Source organism: Dipodomys ordii, unplaced genomic scaffold, assembly GCF_000151885.1.
Source record: "Dipodomys ordii isolate 6190 unplaced genomic scaffold, Dord_2.0 Scaffold1, whole genome shotgun sequence".
Classification (NCBI taxonomy): Eukaryota; Metazoa; Chordata; class Mammalia; order Rodentia; family Heteromyidae; genus Dipodomys; species Dipodomys ordii.
In genome coordinates, this window is record NW_012267217.1 from 30,630,835 (window position 1) to 30,642,597 (window position 11,763).

At 39.8% G+C, this 11,763-nt stretch overlaps 1 protein-coding gene across 2 annotated transcripts in view; it reads right to left on the reverse strand.

Moving 5' to 3' along the window:
* Positions 1 to 11,763, reverse strand: part of Sacs (sacsin molecular chaperone) — a 57,897-nt gene that overhangs the window by 32,968 nt on the left and 13,166 nt on the right. Inside the window, exons 3-5 of one of the 2 annotated variants that reach the window (XM_013010923.1) lie at positions 9,819 to 9,906; positions 7,895 to 7,980; positions 2,583 to 2,694 (exon numbers count right to left, since the gene is read on the reverse strand). In XM_013010923.1, the coding sequence (XP_012866377.1) occupies positions 2,583 to 2,694; positions 7,895 to 7,980; positions 9,819 to 9,906 (286 nt within the window). The remainder of the gene's footprint in view (positions 1 to 2,582; positions 2,695 to 7,894; positions 7,981 to 9,818; positions 9,907 to 11,763) is intronic. The other variant, XM_013010932.1, reaches the window with a different exon arrangement.

The following is an 11,763-nucleotide window of genomic DNA, read 5'->3' on the forward strand; positions in this document are numbered from 1 at the left end:
GGAAGGAAGGAAGGAAGGAAGGAAGGAAGGAAGGAAGGAAGGAAGGAAGGAAGGAAGGAAAGAAGGAAGGCTACGTAAGTATAACATGTACCCAGCAAAGCACAAAGATCTTCATATATGCCTAAATGGACCTTGTAAGCACCATGCAAATGAACTATGAAGTACTTCTAGGCACACCAGAAGCTTCTCCTTGAGCAATTTTAATGCCATGCCACACACAGGGCTGTGGGCTAGATCTGTTTTACACACATGCTGTGACCACATCTCAATGGTCTGTGCTGGGATGACATTGGACATGGTGCAAAGGCTGCTGTGCAAGAGACAAGCACACAGTAGACACAGGCAAGGCTGGATGCTACTTGTTTGACCATTACCAACTATAGTCACAGGCTGTCTCCTCATCTATACAAGGATAAAAACATTATCTGCCCACAAGGGAATGCCAAGGATCCAAGAGAACAGTACAAGCCAAGAGGCTCAGCACCTGTTTTGTGCTATAGAATATGTAACTTTATATAACATTATAAGGAAAGTATAAAATAAATGTCTTATTACCCAGATAATTTAAAGTGGTACTGAGTAAGCAGAGAGTGGCCCTGTGTATTCCATGTCTACAAAAAATACCTAAGACACAGAAAGAAGGACTGCAAGACCCACAGCACCCAACATGGCCTGAGAGAGAACACTTGCCAGAATCTCCAAAAAGGTCATCTTGCCTTGAAAACTTGTAGAAAGGAATGAGGAATCCAGCAGGGGACATGCCATGAACCATACGAGGAAGGAACATCCACCTTCCTTCCCACTGTCTTCAACAAGCAACCTTGACTGCTGGACTGCTAACTTTCAATACCCATTAAATTACAAAATAACAAAATTCTTGTCTCACAAATTCAAATAAGGAAATGTTTCTCATAGACCAATCCCACTTCAAATAAAGAAGTATTTCAACCCCACTCTCTGAGGGTTTCTGGACAAGTTAAAACTGTAATCCTAGCTATTCAGAAGACCAAGTCCTGAGGATCACGGTTCAAAGCTAGTCAGGGCACGAAAGTCCTTGAAATTCTTATCTCCAATTAACCACCAAAAAACCGTAAGTGGAGATGTAACTCAAGCAACAGAGCACTATCCTTGAGCACAAAAGTTCAGGGATATTACTCAGGCCCTTAGTTCAAGCCTCAGTGCTCACACAAAAATTATAAGTAAAACCCTGCTGGTTCATATCCTACACCATCCTATACCATTAGTACAAATCCTAAAAGGGAGTGATATGAAAAGCATCCCCTCCAGCAGCCTTGACTGAGCCACCATGACTGTCCAGGGTCAGAGTGATAGACAAAGACCAGTCCACCAAAACACAGCCAAGTATGTTCAATCTCTGCATCTAGCAGAGAAAAGCTAGTCATCGTTGAGTATGTTTAATCCAGGTACAAGTCTAGTCATATTCACTCGGGAATTAGATGAGAAGCCACATATTTTGCTTTTGTTCCAATTAGCTTGAGGTCTCATTGGATCCCTCTCTCCATGAACTCACTGAGATTAAAATATTCCACCATCTAACCTGATCCAAAGGGAGCACTCCTGATTCTGAGAGTAGGATATGAAAGGAGAAACAAAGTCTGTCTGGGAAGAAAAGAAACAGCAGAGACATATGATCTATTTCTTCCTTTTACCTAAGTAATACACAACAAAGAGATGGCCCAGCCCAGTGTCCTTATAACAACATGCTGGGCAAACATACTCATAGTGATTACTAGGAAGAGAATACTTAATTACTGGATACCTTCAGAAGATTATTTACTACAAAGTCTGGAATTCCTATACTATGAGGCACAATCCTTTAAGAATATCATAAGTTACATAATTACCAGAGAGAAATGGACATGTTTTATGAATAAGTGGCTTTCTGTGTGTAAGCAATGATCTGCATGTATCATTCCTGCTAAACCCAGGCCAAGGTATATACCAACTCACAACACACAAAGACCTCTGTGTGCTCCCTTCACCTGTGTCTTAACTATGCCCTCAAAAGCCTTAGTGAATTGTGATACTGGGTAAGATCTCCTACTCTTGTGTACTTGATGTGACCCTTCATCTCCCAGTAAATGTCTATCCATCTACAGTCATTCACAATCACCATAAACTTTGGAGCTGCCCTAACAAGTTAGGAAGATTCTTTTCAACTCCACTGCACAGAATGTAAGTCAGCTATCCAGAATTCATTGGCTCACTTCTCCTTCTTTTCTTTCCTCTTCCTCCTCCTTCTCCTTCAGTCTATCTTAATGATGCCTAGAACAGAAACATGTATCTTACCACCTCTTCCAAGCCATCTTTAGTCACACAAAGATGTCCATTTCTCTTAGTGATAATATCAAATACATATTGAATGAGTGAAGTAAAAGGCTTGTTATTTTGTTCAGATATTTTTGTCTAAAAATACCAACCTTCATACCAAAAGCAGACAAACACCTAAATTAAGCATGCCAAAATGACAATTAGGTTGTTACATAAGCAATGTATTGTAAGTCATCAATAATCACCTACTAGCACAAAAAAATAAGTTGCTCCTAATGATCAACTCTTACCCTGATATTGTGCCATATCTTTCGACCACAGGGTCTCCGTTCCATACTGAGTTTCATCATATAAAAACTTAACTTCTGTGGCCCCAGCATCTTCAGCATTCTGAATTAGTTCCTAACCATGAAATACACCAAAAAGAATTATATTTAATAATACAGTATCTTCATTGTATCATTGTATACTAAAAAGTAAATATACTAAAATCCCAGAAACAACCCATCATCACTTTCATCTCTAGTCACTGCTGATTACCAATAACAGTATGGCCAATAAGGCCTTCCCCAATTAAAATGCCTGAAATTCACCTGTAAGTCATTCTCACTTAGGTTCTAAATACAAATTCCAGGACTACTTACAACTCTGTCTCTCATTTACCATTTTTCCTTTGTTCTAAAGACATTGCCATTTTCAAAATATGCACATATTCTCTATAGGAGATACCTTCAAGCTGCAGCAATTCCCAAAAATAAACATCAGTTCTCATTTGCTTATCAAACTTACCTGCTTTAAAAAGAAAAAAAGGAACTATTTAGTATCATCTGTATGTACTCTTAATAAGCTGCATTCTTGAAAGCTAGTCATGCACTCATCATTCTGGATTAAGCAGAAAGCCTGATAATGACTAAGACTGACTTATGTTTTCCTTTTGTGGTACTGGTCCTGGGGCTTGAACTCAGGCCCAGGGTGCTGTCCTGAGCTTTTTTCCTCAAAGTAAACGCTCTACACCACTTGAGCCACAGCTCTACTCTACTTGAGCTCTACGTGTAGTTTTTTGCTTGCTTACTGGAGATAAGAATGTCATAGACTGGGGCTGGGAAGGTGGCTCAGTGGTAGAGCGCTTGCCTTGCATGCTCAAGACCCTGGGTTCGATTCCTCAGCACCACATAAGCAAACAGAAAAAAGCTGGAAGTGGCGCTGTGGCTCAAGTGGTAGAGCGCTAGCCTTGAGCTGAAGAGCTGAGGGACAGCGCCCAGGCCCAGAGTTCAGGCCCCATGACCGGACCCAAAAAAAAAAAAAAAAAGAATGTCATAGACTCTTGCTATTGTTTCTAACATATTTATAATGTACCACGTGATTTTTTTGTTTCTTTGTATGTTCCTTCCCCATGGTATAACCCCTGTTTTCACTGTATTTGATGTTGGTGCTCTGCATCTTGTATTTATACTTCTCTAATTCGGGGAGGGGAAGGGGAAAAAATAAAATGCTTAAGTAGGGATACAGGTTGACCCACTGCAACAATGAGATGTTATAAAACACTGTGTTGACTTTACAACTTTGGTGAGAGGGGGAGGGAGTAGTTGTGGATGTTGGGGAGGGAAGGGATTGTAGGGGAAAAACAAAGAAGGCAACAATGCTCAATAGGAAATGTACTCATTACCTTACTAATGTAACTGTAACCCCTCTGTACAGTATTTTTACAATAAAAAACATACAAAAAAAAAAAGAATGTCATAGACTCGCCTGCCTGAGCTGGCTTTGAACTAGGATTCTTAAGAGTTCAACTTCCTGAGTAGCTAGGATTACAGGTGTGAGCCGCCAGTGCCTGGCTTAGTCCTTTCTTAAAGGAGGGAGTGAGCCAGGCACTGGTGACTCACGCCTGCAATCCTAGTTACTCAAGAGGCTGAGATCTAAGTATCTCAGTTCAAAGCCAGACAAATCTAAGAGACTCATCTCCAATTAACCAGCAAAAAAGCAGAAAGTGGAGCTATGGCTCAAATGGTAAAAGTGCTAGTTATGAGTCCAAAAGCCAAGCAATAGTGTGAGACCCCAAGTTCAAGTCCTTGTATTCACATAAAAAAAGAGTGACAGGATTTGTGTGATGGGTGGTGGGTAAGTGAATGGATGGCCAAACATCTGTCATGTAAAAATAAAAGAGTAAAACTTAACATTTATATTCAGCAGTTACTGCTTGGTATAAATCTCTAACCCTGAGCACCAAAAAAAAAAAAAATGTCTATTTGTCCACTGGAAGGGAGCTCCAGAGGTAAATAGCTGAACCCATCACCAGAACTTGAAGTAAACTCCATACATTACCACCTGCTTATTCTCCAGATTTTTTTCTTAAATAAGGAAAAAAATCAATAGCTGGTCATTTTAGAAATGAGCTCTGATTCAGACCAAACCAAACTGAGGGCTAATGTTTTAAATGGATGTGTGTTTGGAGACAAAACAAATCACCCTGCATAAGAAAACTCATGAACCTCCAAACTTGGGAGTAAGGAACCTTTTTACCTTCTCAGAACCTGGGGATCACTATTCTGGAGGTAAGTATGACTAGAGGCTAAAGCCAGCTTATACTATACCTCCATCAGAGCACATTTCAAGGTCCATATGATGTGAAACCACTGAAAGGAGACTCTAGGACTGGCACAGAATAAAAAAGCTAGGTATGGGGAAAGGATTCAGTTCAGAGAGGACACCCAAAAGCTGGTGTCCAAACCTAACAGCTATTCAACCCAAATATAAACATCTGAACCAATCATGCAACTCTTCTACTGCTTCCTTATCAGTTACTGCCTATTTACACCCTATTTCTCCCAGCATCTTTAATTTTATTTGGGGCAATGAACTCAAGGATTTGTGTTTGCAAGGAAACTAACTCCCACTTGAGCCACATTTCCAGATCTTTTTCTCTGATTACTTTTGACATAGGGTCCTGAGTTTTGCATATGTCAGCTTTAGTCCCCAATGATCTTATTTATACCTACAACCATAACAGAGGTGTCAAATACCAACCACCACACCAAAGCATTTTATCTACTTGATGGAGTCTTGAAAAGTTTTTGGCCCAGGCTAGTTTGGAACCACAATCCTCTTGATCTCAGCCTCCCATAGTTAAGATAATGGGCTCATAATTTCACATCCAGCTATTGATGGCAATGGGTCTCAAGAACTTTTCAGCCGGGTTGGCCTTGAACTATGATCTGTCTGACCTCTGCCTCCTGGATACCTAAAATTACAGGTGTGAGCAGTGGCACCTGGCTGGATCTTTACTTTGTTAATTAAGTTTGTTAATTTGTTAATTTGTATAATAGCAAGCTTATTTACATTCGAATTTTATGAAATAACACTGATCACTAGATAAGTAGGTAAAACAAAACTTTATCTTATGATAAAAATAACAATTTAGAGGCTAGATCTGGATTTCATTCAGATTTACGTATATTTTAGGAAGCAGAGATGGAACAAAATATCTTTAAGTTCCAAGCTCCAACTATCAATCACAAGTTATATGAAAAGCAGGATGGGAAGCTTTCCCAGGTGTAATCTACAGGGGATCACTTTCAAATTGATCTGGGAAGCAGCATCATGTATTTCCCAATTACTTTTGGGCAAGTCCCTAAAACAACGGGACTGGTTCCAATTAGTTAGTTAGTTAGTTCCATTAACCTCACAAAAAATGGTAAGTGGAAATACAGGGGATTCCTAACATCCTTATTAAATCTAGCACTGAGTGTCAAGGAACAAAGACTCTTCTGAGCTCACTGCCAAATACACACATACATAACAAGCAAAGCGGACTAACCACCAGCTACCTGCCAGACTTTACTGAAACCTCTCCTTGTTTCCCAGTGAGAGTCCCACTCACTCACTTCCTTTTTCTTTTTCTTTTTTATTATTTTTATAAAAGTGATGTACACAGGAGTTACAGTTAGATAAGTCAGTAATCCAGTATACTTCTTTTTGGACAATGTCACCCCTTCCCTCCCTCTCTTTCCCAGTTTTTTCCTCCAATTCCCACTCACAAGTTGTATAGTTCATTTGCAAAATAGTGTCCAGTGAGTACCACTGCTGCATGTGTTCACCCTCTGTCCCTCAATTTCTGTGCCCCCCTACCCTTCCAAAGACAGATAAACAAGACAAAAGAAAACTAAAACAACAAATCCATGTATTTATTCACTTTTATATCAATGAGATCCAATTCCTATAGCCAAATGAACCCTCATTCTGAATTCATTCTGCTTACTTCTCCCCACCCCTATGACAACACCCAAACCATCCACTTCTCATAATAATAAATCGACACAAAAATACAAGAGGTGACACTATTCAAAAAGAAATGTACTCATTGCCTGACCTATGTTAACTGTAACCTCTCTGTACATCACCTTTAAATAAAAATAAATAATTTTTTTTAACAAATGAACCTTCAGGTATCTATGCTAAACTCATCTCAGGATAGTCACTAGGTCACAAGCTTCACACAGAGCCTATCCATGCATCACCACATGTGTTAAACACCCAGTCCCCATCCTGTAAAAGTTCATCATTAGACAATGAAGTGAGGGCTAAGATACTAAAGACAATACTAAACAAGTGAATAAGAAGGAAAATGCATATTACTGACTTACTTTTACAATTCATTAAGGAAGTACCTTATCGTACATAACCTAATTGTTGACAAATCTTCTTTTACTGCTTCCTGGTTGCTCAGGTATCAGTTTTTTGTTTGTTTATAATAAGTATACTCAAACTAAGTGAATATATCATATGTGTATAACAATGTGACAATGAAACCACCTTGTAACAATTAATGCTAATAATAAAAAAAACTTTCTCAAATAATTTCTTTCATTTTAATGCCAGTCCTGGAACTTCAACTCAGAATGAGTACTGTTCCTAAGCTTTTTTGCTCAACGCTAGGACTCTACAATTTGAGCCACAGCTCCACTTCCAGCTTTTTGGTGGTTAAGTGGAGATAACAATCTCATAGACTTTCCTGGCCAGGCTGACTTGAACTATAATCCTCAGATCTTAGCCTCCTGAGAAGCTAGAATTACAGGCATCAGCCACTGGCCCCCAGCTAATTTAAAGAGTCATAAAAAGGGGTTTTAATTCATTATGTCAGTTTATGTGTGCAATGCATCTTTATCAGTGTCATTCTTTCTCTCACTCTCTGCCAACTACTATCCCAACCCCATCTATCCTCTCAAGTTTCTTAGTTCCATTTTCACAGACCAAAAGTCAGGGAGTCAAATGGGCTCTGGCTCCTGGCCTCTGATACAGCCTTTCTATTGGTTCAGTTGGCTGGATTTCTATTGGTCAGTTGATAAGTGAGACCCACAGTGCTCTACATAACCAGTCCTAGAGCAACAAACTAGATGACAGCACACAGCAGCTTGTGCATTCCTGGATTAACACTGACTTCAGTGGTAAGCCCACCCCACCCAGCCAATCACTGCAGTCATGGAAGGACACAAATGCATTCAAATCTAGACAGAGCTTGACAATGCAAACACTAAAAAGATTCCCAAGTAATTTTACTTCTCATCTTTATTAACTGCAGTTCCATGTAAATACAGAACATACCTACCTTAAGGATCTGCCCTCCTTCTGGGTATCTTCTCAAGATGTCCTTGAGAAAGTCAACCAGTGGAGGCGTTGTCTGACCAAACCGACCTGAAACACAGAAATTCTTTGAAATTATTTAGGAGAAAAATCCAATGGTTTACTATCTATGTGATTTCTTCTACCTCTCGACAAAACTGTACAAGTTAAGGTTTCATGTATCTCATTATAGGGCCTGGTACAAAAAAATCTTACCTGATCAAGTGCTGGTGGCTCACACCTATAATCCTAGCTACTCAGGAAGCTGAGATTTGAAGATTACTATTCAAAGCCAGCCCAGGCAGAAAAGTCTGTGAGATTATCTCTAATAAATTACCAAAAGCTAGAAGAGGAGCTGTGGCTCAAATGATAGAGTGCTAACCTCAATCAAAAGAAGCTAAAGGACAATACAGAGGCCTTGAGCTCAAGCCCCAGGAACCCATCACCCCCACCCTCACGCAGACACATACACAAATCTTTCCTGTTTATGGAATTTTATCAAATCTCAAGATTTTTCATTTAACTGGATTACAAATGAAGTTTCAAAAAATTCAAAACTATACTTCTACAAAAGGTTATTGATTGAAAAACAAATAGCATGGAAGTAGAAGTGCTGTTACTTTCCAAAACAAATTAAATAAATGGTGCTTGTAGGTGCTGTGCCAGCTAATAATAAGCCAAAGATGTTGGTGCTCCCATACTCTATAAAAAAAAAAAAACAGGATTCTGCTGGCTCTGAAATTCAGTGGTCCCATCTCAATGGCTCCCTAGTTTAGGTACTTATCTTAAGCCTTGCATACACTAGGAAATTCTTAAACTGGCCAGGTCACAACATGGGTGACAGGAGGAACACCATTTTTAAAGTAATCTGTGATTAAAACCACAATTGTCTCTATCTTTCAACTAGTTAATGGACCAGAAGTGCTTCTGAAGTCAGAGTGTTTCAGATTTGGAATATCTACATATGGTTCCAACATGGCCTTCATGTGTGGATCATCTTCACTTTCTTAAACACATGGCCTCATGGTAATGTTATATGTTTAGTATGCATAGGTTCTGACTGTGAACTGGAACACAAACTCAAATGTGGAATTTTCAATTTGTGCCATCAAGCCAGCACTCAACAAATTTTGGATTTGGGACAGTTTGTATTACTGATGCTTAATGTGGATAAATTAATTTATAGTTTTTTTGTGTTTGTTTTGTTTTGTTTTTTTGTCAGTCGTGAGTCTTGAACTCTGGGCCTAGGCACTGTCTCTCAGCTCTTCAGTTCAAGGTGAGCGCTCTACCCCTTGAGCCACAGCGCCACTTCCAGCTTTTTCTGCTTATGTGGTGCTGAGGAATCGAACCCAGGGCCTCATGTATGCGAGGCAAGCACTCTACTAAGCCACCTTCCCAGGCCCATATATAGTTTTAGTAAAACTATCTAAGAGCAAGACTACTCCCAAACTTCTCACCTAACTAGTCCATGACTTGTATTTCCTCTAAACTGAGAACCCCATCAAATCCCTCATCTGCTTCCTTTTATTTCACTCTGAAAACATGATCTTTGTAAAAACTGCATTACTGATATATGACTGACAATCAAAAACCTACTGAATATACACAGGATGAATATGGAAATAAGTACACAGCCATCTTACTGCTACCATCACCCCCCTTTATGTTAGGAATTCTGAGCTCCTTTCTTAATAAAATTTTAAGCATACAATCCAGTACTGTTAAGCATAACTAGGTCCTGTAGTGCCGGGAGATCTCATTTGTTTTGCAAAACTGAAGCTCTGTGCTTTGACCAACACCTCCTAATTTCTTCCCAGCCCTTGACAATCATGCTCTTCTCTGCTCTGTATTAAAACACATTCATCGTGCAACTAAATATGAATGTATTCCTGGAAAATTCAACATTGTACCTCCTCCTTTCAAGCCTTTTGGTTGAAGGCTGACAAAAAGTTGACCATTTCTGGAAGTCAAATCTCCAATCTTGATCCAGTCAGACAACTGAAAAAAAGGACATAAAACACATGAAAAGCAACGTTATCTCTAGAACTATGAAAAAACATGTCCACTCAATGTTTGTCAACCACTCTTACCAGGAAATAAATTGTTCTAAAAAGGTGACTATTCCAGAGGACAGAAAAAGCCAGTCAACATCATTATTTAGACATTTCAAAGACTTAAACTTTAAAGATGAAAGGATTTTTCTTTAAGTAACTACAAATAAAGATTCATGAATTTCTGCTATAACGTAATTCTCTTGTGTGTGTTATGTGTGGTTCTGGGACTGGAACCCAGAGACTTACATTCTCAACCCAAAAATCACATTTGGATCATTAATGTAAGAAAAGATATTTGTGCTTGCTTTGAGCAGAAAAAGCCAAGCAAGATCAAGAAGCCCTGAGTTCAAGTCCCAGTACCAAAAGCCGGACACCAGTGTCTCACTCCTGTAATCCTAACTACTCAAGAGGCTGAGATCTGAAAATCATAAAGCTAGTTCAGGCAGAAAAGACCATGAGATTTATCTCCAATTAACCACCAAAAAGCCAAAAGTAGAGGTGTGGCACAAGTGATAGAACATTAGCCTTGAGTAATATCCAGAGTACAAGTCCCAGTACTGGCCATTCTTTTGATCAGCACTTTTTCCATGGGACCTCAGCACATATTAGAAAAAAAAGTTTTGAAATTAATTACAAGAATTTTTAGGACCGGCAACCTATGAAAGTGTATGGTAACTTCCTCATACTACATAGACTTATACTAAATACTATTTCCTAAGTTTAAGCAAAGTATTTTTCAAAGAGAATCCTTGCAGGCCATTGCTTTATAGATACACCCTTTGGAAAATCCTGCCAAGGATGCTACTATTTAAAAAATAAGTATGGGTGGAAGGAAAGGAGGAATAAGCCTTCTGACCCTTTGAAGCTGCTTTGATCCATAGCTTCCCAAAATTCCCTTTCCTCAAGTTCCTTGAGGTTTGTTCTGGTGATATTTCTGCTCCTCAGAAAAACGGGATACAGGTGTATTACTGTGGTTTACCGGGATGTTTTGAAAGATTAAATAATCCAAAGCCTGGTTAACTCCATCCCCATAGGTCTACTGGAATCTCCCCATACAAAGTTCACAGAATTCCTCCCAAGCTCACCAGAAGGATCACTTTCTAACCTGCACATCACTGACAGGGCAGAGAGGATACCATTCACTTTTTTTTCTTTTTTCAGTCATGCGGCTTGAACTCAAGGTCTGGGCACTGTTCCTGAGCTCTTTCACTCAAAGCTAGCACTCTACCACTCTGAGCCACAGTGCCACTTCCATCATTCACCATTTGTAACACTCAACATTTCCAATTATCCACCAGACACCTCAACTTGACATCTTCCCAGGCACTAGCTTTGGTTCCAACACTAACATCTTCGTCTCCATTCTCAACTACATCTCAGTCTCCACATGGTCACCACAGCTGGAAAGCATGGGGTGGTGGGGGAGATCTCTCTCCAAACTGCAATACACATCTGCAACTACCTTCTAGATCTAAGCAGGACCTTCCCCCAGTCTCTCCAACGTAACTTGCTCTTCTCCACTCCCAATCCCACAGACTGCACACCTAATGGACTCTATACCATCTTCCTCACTCTTTACATCACCCTATCTAAGCAAACTGATACTTCCCTCAGTTTTACAACAGCTTCATGTCATGTCCCCAGTGAGCTATATGGCCAACCTATGAAAACCAGCCCAGGGGCTGGGAAGGTGGCTCAATAGTAGAGCACTTGCCTTGCATGCATGAGGCCCTGGGTTCGATTCCTCAGCACCACATAAGCAAAAAGAAAAAAGCCGGAAGTGGTGCTGTGGCTCAAGTGG